At 44.7% G+C, this 22,146-nt stretch overlaps 1 protein-coding gene across 1 annotated transcript in view; it reads right to left on the reverse strand.

Annotated features, from left to right (window-relative positions):
* The window catches only part of GABBR2 (gamma-aminobutyric acid type B receptor subunit 2), a 1,059,696-nt gene extending 1,038,516 nt beyond the window's left edge, over nt 1-21,180 (reverse strand). The window contains exon 1 of the mRNA XM_033929595.1: nt 20,911-21,180. Coding sequence (XP_033785486.1) covers nt 20,911-20,961 — 51 coding nt within the window. The 5' untranslated portion in view covers nt 20,962-21,180. The remainder of the gene's footprint in view (nt 1-20,910) is intronic.
* Nucleotides 21,181-22,146: the final 966 nt, after the last annotated feature.

The following is a 22,146-nucleotide window of genomic DNA, read 5'->3' on the forward strand; positions in this document are numbered from 1 at the left end:
ACCATGCAAGTCTGCTCATAACCAGCCTTAGTTTTTTAAAGCCTGAATTGCTATCTAAGTGCTAGATTCACTAAGCCCCGACTACTTTGTGACCCGATTTTCCTCCAACCCGATTCACTAACCTTGTAGCCGATCATCCTCCAATCAGATCCGATCTGCGCATGCAAATGAGGGGAAACAGCATGCATTTCAGTGAGAGGGAGAATTAGAAGTCCTTGAGCACGCGCAGATGCATGCTCAAGGCCGGCCGAAGCAGGAAGATCTTCTAGCGGCATCATCACATCCTGTGGGCTGTGTGCCGGTGCCAGACGGGGGGGATAAGTTTAAGTTGTTCGGGCAAGGGGTGCTGGTTTGCACGGAGGGGGGTCTTTGCGAGTGGGGAGGGAGCAGCGCCGTTGGCCTCGGGGGGGGGGGAACATATTAAAGCGAGTTTCCATTATTTCCTATGGGGAAACTCGCTTTGATATACGAGCAATTTGGTTTGCTTCTGGAACGAATTATGCTTATAAACCAAGGTTCCACTGTATTTTTTTCTACCTTCCACTGCCATATACAACATATGTTTCTTTCCCACTGTCTACCATTTCTCTCTCTCTCTCTCTGCCTTGTGCCCTGGGTCAAACCTCTCTATTCCCCTCCATGCAGCATCTCTCCTTTCCTCCCCTCCATTATCATGTGCAACATTTCTTTCCCCATGCACCATCTCTCCCTGCCATCTACCCTATGTCCAACATTTCTCTCTCTCTCTTCTCCATGCATGTCTCCCTCTCCTTTATGAAGGATTTCTCCCTCTCACCCCTTTCTTTGTTTCATCTCTCCCTTCTTCTCCTCCACCCCAATTCTTCCTCTCTCCTCCCATCCCCCTCACCAACCATCCCACTGCGAGACCTGACATACCTCTGAGGTCTCCTAGAGCAGCAGCAGCAGCTCTAGGCTGTTTTGCGGCTTGTCCCACTAGGGCTTCCTTCTGCCACGTCACTGATGTCATCAGTGATGCAGTAGAGAGAAGGCCCTTGTGGGGAAGGCCATGAAGCAACCCATTCAGAGCGCCGCCTCCACTGCTTTAGGAGGCCTCAGAGGCATTTTTATTATGTTCATGCTCTTTTTTTATATATATATATATATATATTGTAAACTCGCTTAGAAATCAGATAAGCGATTAAATCAAATTTTAATAAAACCTTGAAACCTTGATGTCAGGTCTTACCGGGGTGGGGGTTGCTGAATCGGTAAGCCTGATTTTCTTGGACAATGAATTGATTAGAGTTGATTCTCTGAAGTGAATCAGTGAATTGATTCGAATCAGCAATGGGGCAACACTACTTATGACCTTTGTTGGTCACTGTTGGAAACAGGATACTGGGCTTAATGGACCTGCGATCTGTCCCAGTAAGGTAGCTCTTATGTTCTTATGAAAGCCCGTGAGCTGCCCATGCTTCTTCCCTGGCCACATTCCCTTTTCAAAGTCATACACTAAAACTGGCACATGTTAGTTGTCAATTATCAGCACTGATTAGGCTTATTAAACAATTAAGCTCAGTGTGCAAACTGGCTGTGCACATTGATTTGCACACACACACAATGCAAGGCGTCGTATACAGAATTTGGGGGTAAGCGTTTTAGCATGGGCCAGTGAATTAAATGATCCAATGCTCATTCAATCCTATGAGCACTGAAGCATTTACCTCAGCCTGCACTAAAATGCTCTACCACAGGTTGATAAAAAGGGCCCATATTTAAAATAAATTGGAGAAAATATTTTTTCACTCAAAGCATATTTAAATTCTGGAACTTGATGTTTAAGGATGTGATAAAATCAGTTAGTATAGCTGGGTTTAAAAAAAAAGTTTGGCCAAATTCCTGGAGGAAAAGTTCAGAAACTGTTATTAAAATTAACCTGAGGAAATCACTGCTTATCCCTAGTGTTAACTAGCATGGGATTTTGCCAGATTCTTATGATCTGGATTGACCACTGCTAGAAAGAGGATGTTCTTATGCTAGTGTGCTCTTTTCTGAATGTGTTTTTGTTTCCTAGGTGTTATGGTTGACAGTAGTGCTGCCCAATTCAGTAAAAAAAAAATAATTTTTGATTCGATTCAGCCTATTGAATCGATTTTTCGATTTGATTTTCCTGCCCAATTGGGTGGTTTTTTCCAAACATCCTGGTGGGTTTATTTTATAGCCTCTTCACCCAGTGGCGTACCTAGGGTATGTGGCACCCGGGGCCCATCATTTTTTGACACCCACCCCCCCCCCCCCATGTAAAAAAAATTTTTTTTTTTTTTTGCAATAACCATGAAATGGAATAAATGGTCAGAATAGAAACAGGCAGTGAAAATTTTCTTTTATTGAACCTCATATATGTAACCATTATTCCAAACATAACATAACATAAATTATGTCTAAATTGTCATGACATTAGAAGTACATATGGAGTAGTTGCAGGTGATGCTTGGGACAGTTCTGATTGTGTTAGTTCGGTTTTATGTGTTTTTTGAATAGAAGGGTTTTTATTTCTTTTTGAAGGTTTTGCAGTCTGTGGTTGATATCAATTGGTTGTAGAGTTGGGGGTCGAGTGTTGCAGCTCGAATGGCTAGGAGGTTGTCGAACAGTTTTTTTCTTTTGACGTTTTTGGTTGGAGGGTGTGTGAATGGTGCACAAGTTCTCCTATGTCTGTTTGAAGTGGATTGAATTATTTAGCTGAAGAAATTAGTTACCCCCCATTCCACACACATTAATTCTCTTCCATTTTTGTTCCCATTATAAAAAACACTGATAAGTTCCCAGAAAAAAAATACATTAAAATAAGAAGTGAAAACAAAGGCCCCTACAGATGAGAACATAACATAAGAATAGCCTAACTGGGTCAGACCAATGGTCCATCATGCCCAGTAGCCCATTCTCATGGTAGCCAATCCAGGACACTAATACCTGGTCAAAACCCAAAGAGTAGCAACATTCCATGCTACCGATCCAGGGCAAGCAGACACTTCCCCCATGTCTTAATAACAGATTATGGACTTTTCCTCCAGGAATTTGTCCAAATCTTTCTTAAAACCAGCTACACTATCTGCTTTTACCATAACTTCTGGCCACTTCATTTTTAAGTTTAGATCTTTCCTTTCAAACAGAGACCTTGCTAGATGTCAAATACAGCACAAGGTAACTTCACATGGACTTAGCTGTGCAGGAAATGTGAATCTCCTCATACACCCACCATATAGTGCAAAAATGTGCAAAGGTCTGTTTTTTTTCTTTCGATCACTACATAGCCTAATGCCACACAAGCAGCGCTGTTACAAACATATTCTGTAGGTCAATGCTAAGGATAACAAAGTTTCCTTCCTTGGACCAGAAGGAGATAAACCACTGGAAGAGATCCCAAAACAACACCCAAAGACCCACTCAGTGTGTGAATCAGTTGAGTGGAGTGGACTAACTGGGGGGTGGAAATGGGCCCGTAGTTTGCTCAGCAGAATTTCCCAGACCACCTCTTCCTCTCAACACATTGACACGCTGCCACCATCACCACTAGGAACACCTCACTGGGTAGGCCAGCTATGCTATAAACTTTATAAAACACATTATTATATTTTCTTATAAAGCACATATTTTAACTGACCTCTCTGACATCCTCAGCCTTTCCATTCACAAAAATAGAAGGAAGAAAAGTTCCCATTTCCTGCTGTCTCATGTCCCCGGCCTATACAATATTTTTTTTCTGCAGACCCTTCAAAAGTCTGACCAAATCCTCGTTTCACTTGCATTATAAAGTACTGAGGATGCCATCTCTCCCCAATCCCAGGTCCTAAAGTCTAAGACAGTAGCGCAAACTAATGCTGCCAGATACAGGAAAAAAAAATTTTGATTCGATTCAGCCCTATTGAATTGGTTTTTCAATTCGATTTTCCTTCCCAGTTGGGTGATTTTTTTCAAAACTCCTGGTGGGTTTTATAGCTTTTTCACCCCCTTTGGCTTCTCCTAACCACACTGGCGCTGTGGTGTAAATAAAATAAAGAAACAAAAAGGACTTTTCCTCTTTCTGTTAAATCCTAGCTCACGTTTGCAGTCCAACACCAGCTCTGGCAGGATACACATTTCAAATCTGACATGTTATAATCACAAAACAGAAAATAAAATTAATTTTTCTACCTTTTGTTGTCTGGTTATATTTCAAATTTTGTTGGTCCAAGGCTCTGGTTTTCTTCTGATAACTTGCTTGCCAGGGTCTCCTTCTTTCTGCATGCTAACCATCCATCTGCCAACTCTGTCCTCCCTTTCCATTTCCCTTCCCTTCCCAGGAAGTCTGGTATCTTTCCTTTTTTTCATCTCCCTCCACAGATCCACCTTTTCTTAAATACCCTTTCATCCGGCATCTCTCCCTCCTTCCCCACCATCCCAGAGTCCACCATCTCTCCCTTTCTTTTCCTAATTACCCTCCTATCCAGTATCTCTATCCCTCCTCCACACCATCCCTTGTGTCCAATTTCTCTCCCTTTCTGTTCCTTCCCTCCCTAAATCCCATGGTCCATCATCTCTCTCCCTCTCCTCTATTTTCAGACCCATTATTTCTTCCCCCCCCAAAGTTTGGCATATGCATGTCTCTTTGAACACCCCCTTCCCTCTGTGTACTTCTAAATCTTGGTCCCCCCCCAAAGGCCTGTCCCCCCTTAAAGGTCTGCCTGTCCCACCTTGAAGGCCTGCACCCCCCTTGAAGGCCTGTCCCTTCCCCTTGTAGGCCTGTCCCCCCCTTGAAGGCCTGCCTGCCTGTCCCCCCCTTGAAGGTCTGCACCCCCCGAAGGCCTGCACCCCCCGAAGGCCTGTCCCCCACTTGAAGGCCTGTCCCACCCCCTTGTAGCTTCTCCCCCCCCCCCTTGTAGGCCTGTCCCCCCTTGAAGGCCTGCCTGCCTGCCTTTCCCCCCTTGAAGGCCTGTCCCCCCTTGAAGGCCTGCACCCCCTTGAAGGCCTGCACCACCCCCCTCGAAGGCCTGCACTCCCTTGAAGGTCTGCACCCCCCCCGAAGGCCTGTCCCCCACTTGAAGGCTTGTACCACCCCCTTGTAGCTTCTCCCCCCCCTTGTAGGCCTGTCCCCCCCTTGAAGGCCTGCCTGCCTGCCTTTCCCCCCCTTGAAGGCCTGCACCCCCTTGAAGGACTGCACCCCCCCCGAAGGCCTGCACTCCCTTGAAGGTCTGCACCCCCCCCGAAGGCCTGTCCCCCCCCTTGAAGGCCTGTCCCACCCCCTTGTAGGCCTGTCCCCCCCCTTGTAGGCCTGTCCCCCCTTTAAGGCCTGCCTGCCTGCCTTTCCCCCCCTTGAAGGCCTGTCTCCCCCTTGAAGGCCTGCACCCCCCTTGAAGGCCTGCACCCCCCCTTGAAGGCCTGTCCCCCCCCTTGTAGGCCTGTCCCTCCCCTTGTAGGCCTGTCCCCCCCCTTGTAGGCCTGTCCCCCCCCTTGTAGGCCTGTCCCCCCCTTGAAGGCCTGCCTGCCTTTCCCCCCCTTGAAGGCCTGTCTCCCCCTTGAAGGCCTGCACCCCCCCCTTGAAGGCCTGTCCCCCCCCCTTGTAGGCCTGTCCCCCCCTTGTAGGCCTGTCCCCCCCTTGAAGGCCTGCCTGCCTTTCCCCCCTTGAAGGCCTGCACCCCCTTGAAGGTCTGCACCCCCCCAAAGGCCTACACCCCCCCCCGAAGGCCTGCACCCCCCTGAAGGCCTGCCTGCCCCCCTTGAAGGCCTGCACCCCCCCCCCGAAGGCCTGTCCCCCCTTGAAGGCCTGCCTGCCTGCCTGTCACCCCCTCCCCCTTGAAAGCCTGCTTGCCTGCCCGCCCGCCCCACCCTGAAGGCCTGATGCCCCGACCCACCCCGAAGGACCGCTCGCCCCCCTGGCCTCCCCGCACCACCTATGAACAGCCGCAGCAGGATCGCGAAGTCAGCGTCAGCGATCCCTGCGCTACTTCCTGCGCCACGGTCCCGCCCCTCCTCTGACGTCAGAGGAGGGGCGGGATCGCGGCGCAGGAAGCAGCGCAGGGATGCTGACGCTGACTTCGCAATCCTGCTGCGGCTGTTCATAGGTGGTGCGGGGAGGCCAAGGGGGCGAGCGGTCCTTCGGGGTGGGTCGGGGCATCAGGCCTTCAGGGTGGGGCGGGATCGCGGCGCAGGAAGCAGCGCAGGGATGCTGACGCTGACTTCGCGATCCTGCTGCGGGCTGCTTCACAGATGGTGCAGGAAGGTCAGTGGGGCGAGCGGTCCTTCGGGGGTGGCGGGGGACTGAACGGCAAGGCCGGGAACACCCCCTTAGGGCTGGTACCCGGGGCGGCCCGCCCCCCCCGCCCCCCCCCCTAGGTACGCCACTGTCTTCACCCCCTTTGCCCTCTCCTACCCACACTGGTCCTATGGTGTAAACAAAATAAACAAACAAAAAATACTTTTCCTCTCTCTGTTAAATCCTAGTTCACGTTTGCGGTCCAACACCAGCTCTGGGAGAATACACATTTCAAATCCGACATATTGTAATCACAAAACAGAAAATAAAATTATTTTTCCTACCTTTGTCTGATTATTTTTCAAATCATATTGGTCTGGTTGTCTTCTGATCAGGCTCTCCTTCTTTCTTATAAGAACATAAGAACTGCCATCTCCGGATCAGACCCATGGTCCATCGAGTCCTGTGATCTGCACACACGGAGCCCAGTCAGGTGTACACCTGATGTAGTTTCAGTCACCCATATCCCTCTATGCCTCTCGTAAGGAGATGTGCATCTAATTTGCTTTTGAATCCTAGAACGGTGGATTCCGTAATAACCTCCTCTGGGAGAGCATTTCAGGTGTCCACCACTCGCTGCATGAAGCAGAACTTCCTGACATTTGTCCTGGACTTGTCACCCCTTAGCTTCAGTCCACGTCCTCTTGTCCGTATCACATTGGACAATGTAAATAATTTATTTTCCTGCCCTATTTTGTCGATGTCTTTCAGTATTTTGAAAGTCTCAATCATGTCACCTCGCAGTCTCCTCTTCTCAAGAGAGAACAGTCCCAGTTTCTTGAGTCGTTCCTCATATTCCAAGTTCTCCATACCATTTATTAGCTTCGTTGCTCATCTCTGCACCCTCTCCAGCATTTTTATATCCTTCTTTAGGTTGGGAGACCAATGTTGGACACAGTATTCCAAGTGTGGTCTGACCATTGCCCTATAAAGTGACATTATAACTTTCTCCGATCTACTCGTGATTCCTTTCTTTATCATGCCTAACATTCTGTTTGCTTTCTTTGCCGCTGCCGCGCATTGTGCCAATGGTTTCAGGGTCCTATCAGTACACCCAGGTCCTTTTCTTGTTTGCTCTTACCCAGAGTTGCACCCGACATTCTATACTCGTATTCCTTGTTCTTGCTGCCTCAATGCATTACTTTGCACTTTTCTACATTAAACTTCATCTGCCATTTCTCCACCCATTTCTCTAACTGACACAAGTCACTCGCTGTCCTTCTGCGATCTGATTGCCCAGCATAGCTTTGTGTCGTCAGCAAACTTGATGATCCCACTGGATGTTCCTTCTTCTAGGTCATTTATGAAAATATTAAATAAGATGGGCCCAAGTACCGAGCCCTGGGGCACACCGCTAGTCACTTTCTCCGAGTCCGAGAACTTCTCATTTATGCCCACTCTCTGCTTTCTGTTCTCCAGCCATTTGCCTATCGATCTTAGTATATCTCCCTCTATTCCATGGCTTTGTAGTTTCCTGAGAAGTCTTTCATGTGGAACTTTGTCGAACGCTTTTTGGAATTCCAAGTATATTATGTCCATCGGTTCTCCGTTATCAATATGTTTGTTCACGGTTTCGAAAAATTGAAGTAAATTCGTCAACATGATTTCCCTTCCCTGAAGCCGTGTTGACTGGCTCCCATCAGGTCGGGTGTGTCCAAGTGCCAGACTATGCTATCTTTAATCAGTGCTTCAACCATCTTTCCAGGGACAAATGTAAGACTCACAGGTCTGTAGTTGCCCGGTTCTCCTCTTGATCCTTTTTTGAAAATTGGCGTGATGTTCGCTATCTTCCAATTGACCGGTATCTGACCAGTTCTAATTGATAGGTTGGCAAGTTTTTGCAATAGCTCTCCGATTTCAACCTTCAGTTCTTTTAAGACTCTCGGGTGAATTCCATCAGGTCCAGGGGATTTGTCACCTTTAAGTTTGTCAATCTGGTAGTATATCTGGTCCAAGTCCACCTTTACTGTGGTAAGGCTGTCCTCTATTACTCCTTTGAACACTTTCACTACTTCTGGTATTGTTGCAGTGTCCTCCTTCGTAAAGACAGATGCAAAGAAGGAATTTAGTTTGTCAGCAATTTGTTTGTCTTCCTTGATGTACCCATTTCTTCCCTGGTCATCCAATGGTCCCACCGCCTCTTTTGCTGGGAGTTTTCCTTTTATGTATCTAAAGAAGGGCTTGAAATTCTTGGCCTCTTGTGCTATTTTCTCCTCGTAGTCCTTTTTGGCATCCCTCACTGCCTTGTGACATTTCTTCTGCTCCTCTTTGTGCTTGTTCCGAGCTTCGGTTGTTTTCGTGTGTTTCCATTCTTTAAAGGAGTCCTTCTTTCCCTTTATGGCTTCCCTCACCTCTCTAGTAAACCATGCCGGTTTTCTTTTGCCTTTACTTTGCCGTCCTTCTTCCATCTTCCATCTCTGTCCTCCCCTTCTGTTTCCCTTTCCTCCCCCGGAGGTCTGGCATCTTTCCTTTTGTTCATCTCCATCCCCCCGCAGCGCAGCAATGGACCCCACCATCCTCAGATCCACCATCTCTCCTTTTCTCAACTACCCTTTCATCCAGCATCTCTCTTCTGTGTCCCTGTCCCTATTCTCCTTTCCAGTACTGTCCCCCTTGTGTCCCTGTTCCTATGCTCTCTCCATGTCCAGCATCTTATCTCTCCCCATATCCAGCTTGTTCTTTCTCTCTTCTTTACCTCTTGTATCCCCTTCCCCAGGTACAGGCTTTCTCCTACTATCTCTCCTGCCATCCTGCACCCTGCCCACCCACTTTGGAGCAGTATCTGTCCCTCTTGTACCCTTCCCCTTGTGGTTTTGCATTTCTCTTTCCCTCTCTCCATTAATCCAGCACCTCCCCTTTGCTTTCCTCCCCCTCTTTTTTGTTTAGTCTCTCTCTTCCCTTCACCCCAGGTCTGGCATCTCTCCTCCCCTCTCTTACTCCTTCCTCTGCACAGGCCTGCCCCCCCTGCCGTGAAGGCACTCTTCGGCCAGATCCCCCCCGCAAAGGCCTGTATCCTCCCCCAGCTTCCCCGCTCTTACTTTTAGGTTAACACGGCAGCTTGCAGGCTCATTGGTATTATAGCGATCCCTACAGCTGCCTGTCATCCTCAGCAGCACATTCTCTCTGCCATGAGCCTGTCCCTGATGTCAGAGCAGGGGCAGGATGTAGCAGAGAGAATGTGCCGCTGAGGACGACGGGCAGCTGCAGGGATCGCTATAACACCAACGAGCCTGCAAGCTGCCATATTAACCTTAAGGAGGTAAGAGGGGGGAAGCTGGGGGAGGCCTTTCTGACTGACTCTTCCCCCTCAAGCAGGAGCTGCAGCGGATGGCCAGCAAGAGGCAGCGCTGCAGCTCCTGCTTTTGGAAGACACAGGGGAAGGGTCAATCATTGAATTGGGAGGCTGATTTTTTGGGAAATTGAATAGATTCGAATTGTAAATCGGGCAGGACTAGTTGACAGTACAGCTTTTAAGCAGCTATGACCCTGTGATTTTCAACTTTCCTCAAGCTGTACAATGTTCAATTAAGATCACTAATTGAGACTAAGAAATATGCTTGCTTAACGTAACATTTTATGTAACCTCTAATTTTGAGTCAGCTTGTATAGTCACTTGCACTTAATTCAAATATTAAGACTGCTATCCATATAGGCGGTAGCACTAAATACATTTATTTTTACATATTTATTTGGATTTAGCTCACCCTTTATTCAGTAATAGATCATGATAATCTATATTCAGATACTGTAACGATTTCCCTGTTCCCAAAAGGGCTTGTGACCCTGGGCAAGTCACTCAGTCCTCCATAGCCCCAGGTACATTAGCTAGATTGTGAGCCCACCGGGACAGAGAGGGAAAATGCTTGAGTACCTGATTGTAAAACCGCTTAGATAACCTTGATAGGCGGTATATAAAATCCTAATAAACTTGAAACTTGAACTTGAATAAACTTACAGTCTAAGTTTGTATCTGAGATAATAGAAGATGAAGTAACTATTCTATTGGTTCTGTATAACGGACTTCAGTAGAAAGCTTTTAATCTATTTAAGATGCTTCAATGAGATCTTTTTCTTAGCATGAATGATGTTAATCTGTTTGATTCAAAGTTGAAATAAACATCATCTACATATAATGGAAGATGTTACAAATTACAGAAAGAAAAAAATAAATAAATAAGGCAGTCTGGAGGAGTAAATTGTAAAATGTCTCAAAATCAAAAGCTGCCATTATTTCATTAGCTTTCCCTTGTAACTAGACCGAAGAGCTAGTTAAGCATATTTATTGTTTAACCGTGGATTGCAGAAGCCTCTTTTCTGTTTTTATTCTAGTCTGTTTTTGCATCAGAAAGGAAATGGGGGGGGGGGGGAGGCGGAGGGGGAGCCCAGTTTGGCAACTCAGGCACTGCTGTGTGTACTTTATGACAATGCCCTTATTCTATCCCTCAGACTGGTCAGGGACATTGGAGAGGGAGGATGAGTCATAGTCATAATACAATCATGACACCTACTGATCAAATTTAGGACCTATGATTGTAGGATTATGGAACAAGCCCTGGTATAGGAGGACTGCCATTGCAATGACTAGGTTAAATGTGCTGGAAGGAGAAATTACAACAGAGGGAAAAAAAATCCCTTTAAAGGCTGTTTTATTCAAAAGTAAGAATGAAAACAAATTGGAGATAATTCTATAACTGGTGCCTAGGACCTGGTAAGAGCCTATTGTATAAAGGAACATACGTGACTTCTCTCTTACAGACCTATAAGTTAAGTGTAACCACTTATACCAGCCATAGAACTGACGTAACTGTGTAGGCCAAAGTTCCAATGATATGCGCTTAATTTATCGTGTTCTCTGTGTTACGCACAAATGTGGGAGTCCTGCCCAGACTCCACCGATGTTTATGCCTACAAGTAAAATGCATATGTGCGTATTTGTAAATTACTACTTAGGAGGAATTTTGGCATTTAACATGCATATACACCATTATGCTAATAATTTACACATGTAATTAAGAACATAACTTAGTACACACGCTACAGATTTAACTAAAGCACAGTTATTTACTTGTAACAGATTGTTATCCACAGGCAGCAGGCAGATATTCTCACAGATGGGTGACGTCATTCAAGGAGCCCCGGTACAGACATTGCAAAAGTATACTGTCACTTTAACTTCTTTAGAAGTCTTATGACCTTCCGTACCACACATGTGCGAGTGCCATCCTGCGACCTCATTTGGAGTATTGTGTTTAATTCTGGTCTCCTTATCTCAAGAAAGATATAGTGGCGCTAGAAAAGGTTCAAAGAAAAGCGACCAAGATGGTAAAGGGGATGGAACTCCTCTCGTATGAGGAAAGACTAATGCGGTTAGGGCTCTTCAGCTTGGAAAAGAGACGGCTGAGGGGAGATATGATTGAAGTCTACAAAATCCTGAGTGGAGTAGAACGGGTACAAGTGGATCGATTTTTCACTCCGTCAAAAATTACAAAGACTAGGGGACACTCGTTGAAGTTACAGGGGAAAACTTTTAAAACCAATTGGAGTAAATTTTTTTTCACTCGGAGAATAGTTAAGCTCTGGAACGCATTGCCAGAGGATGAGCAGATAGTGTAGCTGGTTTTATGAAAGGTTTGGACAAGTTACTGGAAGAAAAAAACGTCACTGCTTGCCCTGTATCGGTAGCATGGAATATTGCTACACCTTGGGTTTTGGCCAGGTACTAGTGGCTAGTGACCTGGATTGGCCACCGTGAGAACGGGCTACTGGGCTTGATGGACCATTGGTATGACCCAGTAAGGCTATTCTTATGCCTGATTTTATAAATCTTGCTCTGTAAGAAATAAAATTCTAGTTTGAATGCAAATGCTTTGAATCTCATTATACATACATACATACATATACACACACACACACACACACACAGTCAAACCTTGGTTTGCGAGCATAATTCGTTCCAGAAGCATGCTTGTAATCCAAAGAACTTGTATATCAAAGCAAATTTCCACATAGGAAACAATGGAAACTCAGACGATTCATCTGGCATCCGGTGATCACTGCATGGTATGGTTTAATATTAAGACAGGTATAGAGAGGGCTCATTCAAAAGTAAAGTTTCTAGATTTACAAAAAACTAACATTGTTCGGATGGGGTATTATATCAAGAAATTGTCTGGAAGGAGTAGATATGCAGTGGGCAAAACTGGAAGGAGTTATTATAGAGGTGGCAGACTTTTTTGTGAGGCAAATAAGAGGGAAAGAAAGACGCTTTGGTTCTCAAAAGTAGTGGCTGAGAACGTAAGGAATAAGAAGATAGTTTTCATAAGCTACAAAAGATTACCGAAAGATTGAAGCAGTTGGGACTTTTCTCCCTGGAGAAGCGAAGACTTAGAGGAGACATGATAGAAACCTTCAAGATCCTGAAGGGCATAGAAAAAGTAGACAGGGACAGATTTTTCAAATTAAGGGGCGCCACAAGTACAAGGGGGCACTCGGAGAAATTGAAAGGGGACAGGTTTAGAACAAACGCTAGGAGGTTCTTTTTCACTCAGAGGGTGGTGGATACGTGGAACACGCTTCCAGAGGCTGTTGTAGACAAGAAAATATGGTTTCAAAGAAGGTTTGGATAGATTCCTAGAAGAAAAAGGGATTGAGGGGTATAGATAGGTATAGACCATTGCTCAGGAAATGGGCCTGATGGGCCGCCGCGGGAGCGGACCGCTGAGCAGGATGGACCTAGGGTCTGCCTCAGCGGAGGCAACTTCTTATGTTCTTATGTTCTTATGTTCTTAAAGATCTAGTGAAGCTTGAAGAATGGTCTGAAATTTGGCAGCTAAAATTTAATGCTACTAAATGCAAGGTCATGCATTTGGGCTGCAAAAAAAACCAAAGGAACGATACAGTTTAGGAGATGAAGAATTTATGTTCATGACAGAAGAGCGGGACAGTTATGATTGCATGTGATGATCTTAAGGTGGCCAAACAGGTTGAAAAGGTGACGGCAAAAACTAGAAGGATGCTAGGGTGCAAAGGGTGCAGGGAGAGGTATGGTCAGTAGGAAAAAGGAGGTATTGATGCCCCCTATATAAGACTATGGTGTGACCTCATTTAGAATATTGTGAGCAATTCTGGAGACTGCATTTTCAAAGAGATATAAAAAGGATGGAGTCGGTCCAGAGGAAGGCTACTAAAAATGGTCGGTGGTCTTCACCATAAGGTATATGGAGACAGACTTAAAGATCTCAATCTGTATTTTGGAGGAAAAGAGGGAGAGGGGAGATATGATAGAGACATTTAAATACCTACGTGGCATAAATGCACATGATTCGGGTCTCTTTTATTTGAAAGAAAGCTCTGAAATGAATGAAGTTAAGAGGTGATAGGCTCAGAAGTAATCTAAGGAAATACTTTTTACAGAAAGGGTGGTAGATGCATGCAACAGTCTCCCGGCAGTGGTGGTGTAGATAAAGATTGTCTGAATTCAAGAAAGCGAGGGATAGTGTGGGATCTCTTAGATAGAGGAGGAGATAATGGATAAAACATAAGAATAGCTTTACTGGGTCAGATCAATGGTCCATCAAGCCCAGTAGCCTGTTCTCACGATAGCCAATCCAGTCACTAGTACCTGGCCAAAACCCAAAGAGTAGCAACATTCCATGCTACCAATCCAGGGCAAGCAGATTGGACTATGGACTTTTCCTCCAGGAATTTGTCCAAACCTTTCTTAAAAACCAGCTACACTATCCGCTTTTACCACAACCTCTGGCAACGCATTCCAGAGCTTAACTATTCTCTGAGTGAAATAATATTTCCTCCGATTGGTTTTAAAATTATTTCCCTACAGTTTCATCAAGTGTGGGCCATTTGGCATTTGTCTGCCATCATGGTTCTATGATCGGAGGGCTTGTTTTAATATTAATGGCTTCATTTTAATACTAATGAGGTCATTTGCATGGCAGAATCAGAGAATGAATGAACACACAGAAAAGCACGCGGTGGACCATTTTGTATATCGGGTCAGCAAATTAGGTTGTCGTTAAGCCAGTTAGATGGTCAGAGAGTTTTGTGCATCCTGCCCTGGATTCGCCTGCTGTGACTTAAGGGAAAGAAAATTAGCAGGTAAGGCCTAATTTTACCTTGTGTGGAGGGGGGTAATAAGGAGAGAGAACACATGAGTGAGAGCTGGTACACAGAGAGGAGAAAATAGGAGACTATCCCCCCTTGAAACAATTTACACTTATGCAGACGACATCCTCGTCCTCCTCGAGACCGATTCGAACCTCACCGACCTGTCTAAGAACATATCCTCTTGTATAATGAACCTACAATCCTGGGCCCACACTGTGCAAATGAAATTGAATGAGTCCAAAACAAGACTTCTTTGGCTCGGTCCAAAACTAGATCACCTACCCACCTCCATCCCACTACCCTCTGGCTCCTCTCTGCAGCTTGAGTTCTCGAGCAAGGTCTTGGGCATCATCATTGATTCCACATTGTCCTTCAATGACCACCTCCAATCCTTGGTAAAAAAATGCTTTTTCAGCCTTCACATGCTGAGGAAAGTTAGATCCTGCTTCCATCAAAAACATTTTACCCTCCTTGTCCAATCCATCATCCTCTCCAGATTGGACTATTGCAACTCTATCTATTTAAGCCTAACTAAGAAAAACCTCCACAGACTCCAACGGATTCAGAATGCCACGGCCAAGCTCATCTTCGCTAAAAGTAAATTTGACCATGTCTCCCCGCTCCTGGCCAAGCTCCACTGGCTTCCGATAATCGCCAGGGTCCACTATAAATGCGCCTGTTTAACTTTCAAAATCCTATATGGTATCCTCCCTCCCTTTATCCCTCTTTCTTGGAATTCCTCAAACCCTAATACCACCAGATCCTCCCACAAATTAAAACTATCCTTCCCCTCACTAAAAGGCATTTCCCACACAGGAAAGCTAGGGACCTCCCTCCACTTCAAAATCACTGAGCTCTGGAACAACCTTACCTCCCCTCTTCGGAACTTGAGCTCTCTCCAAGTTTTCCACAAACATCTGAAAACCTGGCTTTTCTCAAAAAATGTAAGTCTCCCTCCAATTTAGGAATCAAAGAAACTCTTATATTTTGGCATCCCAAGTCCTCTAAATTTTCTTCATACTTCTACCTCTAGCCCTCTGTTGTAGTTCCTTCCTATTTTTCCTACTGTAAACCGCGTCGAACTCTACGAACGTGGAGATGATGCGGTATACAAACCTAAGGATTAGATTAGATTAGACTATGGCAGTCTGAGAGTTCAGTGTTTAGGGAAAAAGCGGAGGATAAAGAGAAAATCTGTGCAGCCCAGGGCTACATATACCCTCTTCTTCAGACTCCCCAAATAAGCACATCCCCAGCTGTTTATGGTACTTATATAAGGAAACAAAAACATTTTTTTTAAACATAGAGCTTATCTAAAAATGTAATGTGCATCAGTTTAGAATATTGCCACTATGCAACTGAAAAGGAGAACTATTATACACCGTGGCCTATTTGATTTCAACAACTTCTCATATAGCTTTACTTGAGTGGGTCCCATATCACTGTCAGCTTTTAAGTGGTCTAAGGCAAAAACAGAACAGGAAAAGCACTGTGCTTATGCTCAAAACCAGAAATACAGATCAAGCCCAAGAATCCATAGAACTGTTCCGCCACACACAATGAGGTTTTATGCAGCCCATTAATTTTAAATTCACCCTAGCTACCTGTTCCCCAGTCTACTCAATCACCATGAGGAAAAATTGATAACCCTTTGCTTGACCCCTTTAATGGGTTTTAAGTAGATGAGGCTTCAAACTTCTCTGCTTGTTGATGCACCCCAGCGGCACCTGCATGTGTTTCTGAAACTACTAATACTGTAGATTGCCTTGGGAGTTTAAAGGAGAAATGAGCTGTATAGAGAAAAACTAGCAGTACCACATTAATCATATTACAAATGCATAGAAGGAAAGTTGCAGTAGGGAAAAAAAACAAAACCCACTTAACCCTCTCTAGCCTTAATCATACCCAGCAGCATAAAAGCCTTCCTTTATGAGACTGCTTTAAACTCTTAACCCCTTATTCTCCTGTTCATATTTAAAATAATTTTCCATAATAAGTAAACAGAACATATAGGTTTCATTTATTTTAATAGGCTGTAATCTTTATAGAAAACGAATTCTTTCTTATGTGTGGCATTATGTCTCGTAGCCATTTTATCTAGTAGCATACTCTCCCCCTATAGACCATACAGAGAAAAAATTTTAAAAGCCATTTACCCATCTATGAGAAAGAACTTATTAATATGGACTACCATTAAAATGAGCTATTTTACTGTTAACCCCAGTAATTGGTAGCAAGGTGTCACTGCGTAAAATGGGACCTATGCTAAAATAACACATTTTGAAGATAATATAATACATCTTAACAGTACCTCACACTGATAATTATGCCCCTAAATGGCATTCTGCTAAAGAGCCTTTATCAAAATTGAAAACTGCACACCATGCACTGTTCCATACATTTACCTACATGCTGGTGATAATTGGATCTATTCTACAACTTAGTGCTCACATTTACAAAGGGGTAACTACTAAAGGGGGAAGAACCCCTTTCTTTAAAGTTGGGAAGAACCCCTTTCTTTAAAGATGTTTTTAGAGATGTTTGCAATAGCAGAAAGGTCTTTTAATTAAATTGATATCTTATACTGAGCTTAATGAATGCATTTTATTGCAGGGGATTTTTTCTTGATACAGCCTTTGGGCTAAACACGTCGGAATGCCAGGTCCCTTCCCGATAACTATTGACAAAGGGAAAACTCAGAAAATGCAGAAAAAAAGATAAGTTGAAAGATTATTTATTTACTTAAGCACTGAAGTATAGAAGTACTAATGCACTAAAGCACTTTATATAAAACATAACTATCTGATGAGGAGGCTAGTGCCACATAGTATTTGGCAACTCAAACCAATTGGCTAATACTGGCACTTCTGAAGACCAATGAATAAGTAAAAATTATAAATGAACATGTTATGAAGTACTGTTTGTGGAGAACACGACACATTTACAAAGAAACATAAATGACAGCAGATATGGAACAGGATGTGAATGTAGGGACTATGGAATGTGTGGAATGAATATGAGGCGTTACGTATGCGACACCCAGTGACGTAGTAATAATAATAATTTTATTCTTATATACCGCCAAAGCCGTAGTAGTTCAAGGCGGTTTACAACAGAGAAGAGCTGGATAGTCAGCGAATATAGATACAATGTAAAGTCATCAAAATACAAGTGAGCAGAATACAGAGGTAAGGCATAAGAGATCTTGGGTAACAATTCAGTTAGAGTATTAAAGAGATAGGGCTTAAGAGATCTTAGGTTACAAATCGGTTAAACAAGTTTGTTTTTACTAATTTTCTGAAACTTAGGTAGAATGAGGAGTGCGTGATAATGTTACCCAGCCAATCGTTAAGTTGACCTGCTTGGAAAGCAAGTATTCTGTTCAGGTATCTTTTGTAACAGCAGGCCTTTATTGTTGGATGGTTAAACAATCAGACCCACACGCAGAGTACAATCTAAGTTAAAATGGGGAACCGTACATGTGGGCCGAACCAAGAATAGATTTGAAACAAAGACAGGCAAATTTGAACAGAACTCTTGCTTCCAGGGGCAGCCAATGGAGTTATTGGTAGTAGGGAGATATATGTTCCCCATTTTTTTAACCCAAAAATCAGTCGGACTTCCGAATTTTGAATGATTCAGAGTCTTTGAATGGTTGTTTTGAAAGAGGGGGCGGGGGGCAGACCGCCCCAGGTGCCATCTTCGATCTTCGATCTTCAAAGGGAGTGCCAGAGCTTCTCCTCCTCTCCATCCCACTGCGTACCTCTTGAAAAGTTTGCCGGTGCAAGCAGAATTTTCTACATTCTCCTCACACCAGCCTCTGTTCCCTTCTGGTTGCAGGACCAGGACATGAAATCAGAAGAGAGATAAGGAAAGTGCAAGCAGCATGTGGAAGATCTGCTCGCTCCAGTGAACATTTCAAGAGGTACGTGAGGGGCAGGGGACGCTCAAGTGGCTGGGAAGAGTGAGGGGGCGCACGGCGCAGTGATACCGGGCACCACTGCCCCAGGCACCAACCTCCCTCACTATGACATTGGTAACACCCCCCTTGTGAATGTCCCTGGATTCGGGGCCCAATCTGGCAGGAGTTCCCCTTGGACTAATAACATACCCCCAGTTGACTTAGTAGTGGTAGCACACTGTAGGAAACTTAGCCCCTAACTTTTTTTGTGTGTGTAAAGGTTTTGTAGCAATAAGATGACCGATTGCTGACCTTCTTGAATAGCTTGTGTTTCAACATGAGGCTTCTTTGTCAGAGTATATCTCAGAGCTTTTCAAACCTTCGTTGAGGACCCCACAACTAGTCAGATTTTTCAGGATATTCAGAATGAATATGTATAAGATTAATTTGCATACACTGGAGTCTCATCATATGTAAATTAAGTTTCATGCTTATTCATTGTGGATATCTTGGAAAACTTAGAAACTTGTTTCCTCCCAAATCCACCAATTGCAGCTTGATGTCCCTATTTCCTTTAACCTGCACTAAGCTCTTACACACTATCACCCCCACCCAAGGGCCAGCATCTCGATCCCCTACCCCTCCAACCCTCTGGGGTTTCCCTCATCTGATCGCCCTACCTCCATGGTTGTTCTTTTTCTCTGTCACCCCCCACTCTCTAAAAACTTGTGTTTTATCATGGACAGCATTTCACAACTTGTTACTCTTGCCGGTGTCAGGCCTTCCACTCTGCCGGTACCACCTACTTCTTACTTCCGAAAAAGCAGGATCAGCAGAGCAGAAGGCCCGATGTCAGCACTTGGCAAAGCAGCAAATTATGAACACTGCCAGAAGAAGTTCCCTGATGATGCTAGCCCTGGGAGCACCCCTCCCCCCTTGGTATGCCACTGCTGCTACTGATATTTTCCTATTCAGAAATGGTACCAGAACCTATCTAGTTGCTGTGCTGCTCCTTGTGAGGTATGGAATAGGAAATAGATCACCAACACTATCTTCAGAGGAGAGGGACAGAAGAAGCAATAGTATGTTCCCATTAGAGAAGGGATCCACTACCAGGACTGTGTACTTTGTCACCGGCAGCCTCAGTGCAATGGGTCCTAGGGCACCAGTGGCAAGAGAAAACTCTTGTGAACCTCTATAGGCAGCACAAGGAAAGAAAAAGGGTTAACAGAAATGAACACCGCCACACCAGAAAATTCTTCGACAAAGAGCAATACAGGATCATAGTCCAATCCCTTGTCTTGGGACTATTGGACTACTGCAATATCCTCTACCACAATATCCTCTACTGCAATATTCTCTACCACAAACCTGATAAAACAACTACAGACCATTCAAAATATTGCCCTCAGACTGATCTACTCACTCGGAAAATTTGACCATATCACCAATGCCTACCTAGACTCCCACTGGCTACCAATAAGAGCCCGAGTTCAATTTAAATTCTACTGTCTACTATTCAAAGCAATAAACGGAATTGCACCTATCTACCTACACAACCGCCTAAACCAAAACCTCACATCCAGACTACAGAGAACCCAGACCCCATTCTCCTACCCACTACTCAAGGGAACTCAGCGCAAGAAGATGTATGACGCCCTCCTAGCGACGCAGGCAGCGAAACTGGACCCCTATATCTCCAACCTGCTGACAGCAACAAGAGACTTTAAATCATTTCGAAAAGATCTCAAAACTCTGCTATTCAAAAAATCTTTTGAGTCCTCTTAACTCTCTTTATCTTTAGAGCTCTCCTTCCCTTCCCCGCAATCTCTCCGGTGTCTCCCTCCCCTCTTGCTATCTTTCCTCAATTACTCCTCAAAACCTCTAGTTTGAATCCAACCCATTTTGTAATCTCCTGGGAAATGTCCAGCCATCTTCTAATGTAATCCGCTTAGAACTGCAAGGTACAGGCGGAATAGAAGTCACTAATGTAATGTAATGTAATATATTGTATCAAGCAATTACTGGGTTTATTCTTCAGAACAAAACATTCAAACCAGCTTGCTTGTGTCAGGTTCAATCAGTTCCACATTGGAAAAAAACCACAATCTTGTCAGGATGTTCCAGATATGAAATATAGTCCCAAAAACAAACAAAATACACTGTTAAACAGTCTATGGGTTAATGTCAGTCAAATAAAGTTCAAAAACACATCATTCAAGCTTTTCCAAAGCTGCTGCTGGCTTTCCAGCCGATTAATAGTCCAAACTTTCAAAGCATTGAAAAAAAACCCCAGTCTTTTGGGCTGATATCCTCAGCCTGTACTAGTGCTACGGCACTAGGCCCCAGCAGCTGATGTGCTAGCCAGGGAGTGTGTTCTGCATGGTCGCAATTCGCCAATCATAGGCCCTCAATCCCACCACAGAAAACGCAGAGCATTCCCCACTTCCTGGTAACCGCCCTTCCCCCACCCAGAGGGAAGAAAAAAACCCACAAAATTCAAAACAGTTCCTTTTCAGTTCTTAGAGGTGCCACCAAGTGCCACACTTTCTTCAGGGTTACCAAAAGAAAACCATTTAGTCAGCTTAGTTAAGCAGTGTTCAAGTTAAGCATTTAGGCAATCTGATTTACTTGCCTTCAGTCCAGCAAACCTCCATTGGCAGGACTCCATTCCGGGGCTCAGCATAAGGCTCCAGTTCCATGTCCTGGAAATCTTGAGGCATTAGATTGGGTGGCTCCAGACCAGCCTCAATCAGCTCCATACCTTCCAGCTGCTCACTCCCATCCAGAGCTCTCAACCCTGAGTCACCCTGCCTTCTCGGTTTCTGCTGCTTCTGCTTCTCTAGCTGTTCTGCTCTCTGGTGTAATAGCCTGCAGCCACGTCCCAAACCCTCAGGCGAAAAGGTTTTCCAGCTGTTTCTACTTCCAGCCTGCAGGTGACTGCTGGGAGCTAAACTAGAGCTGTGTGGGGGTTGGAAAACTGCAAATCTGCTCTCCCGCTCCCTCTAGGGGCCAAAGAAGGAAAGTCATCAAAATGTTCAGTTTGAGGTTTAAATTGAACTGTTTGTGGAGTGTCTACTCTTGAGCTGTGCACTGCTCTGAGGACCCACCTAGCAGGCATAGGATGAATACCACAATTTACAGGTCCAATGAACTAAGAATACATATAATGAACTGAGAATACATATAATTTCTACTAACAAGCCATCCATCTTTGGAACCAAGTCCAAAGACAGAGAACAGCTGTAAAGGCTTGGTAAAGGTTCAATGCAGAGTTACTTACCCCCCCCCCCCTTTACAAAACCATTGCATGGTTTTTATCACTGGCCTCAGCAGTAATAGCTCCAATGCTCATAGAATTCCTATAAGTGTAAGAGCTGCTACTACCGTCAGGGCCGGTTTTAGACATTCTAGGGCCCAGGGCAGAAATTAATGAGGGGGCCCTTCCAATTCCTTCATCTCACTGCCCTCCTAATCACCAATCACCATTAGTACCACAGGTAATACAACTTTAAATACCCTACATTCTATAAACTTACAAATTGGAACAGATTTCTTCAACAGTATAAAACATCCGAAATGTGAACAAAATCACTTAGAGGTAAAGTGGACTTTCCTTGCGTTTGCAGAGACAAAATCATCAATTATTGCACAAAGCATTCAGTGTGGCTCCCTGCACTAAAAACCAATATCATGGTTTAGTGAAAGCGGGGGGAAGGGGGGTAAAATAGATAAATAAATTGTCCTGTAGCCTGGAATCAGTCCTAGCCTTCCCTTGCTAACCCCCCACCCCATCTGTCCAGAATCAGCCTTGCCCTTCCCTACTCCCCCACTCCACTCTTTAGCACAGCATCAGCTTAAACCTACCCTT

Source organism: Geotrypetes seraphini, chromosome 2 (genome assembly GCF_902459505.1).
Source record: "Geotrypetes seraphini chromosome 2, aGeoSer1.1, whole genome shotgun sequence".
In the NCBI taxonomy this organism is placed as follows: Eukaryota; Metazoa; Chordata; class Amphibia; order Gymnophiona; family Dermophiidae; genus Geotrypetes; species Geotrypetes seraphini.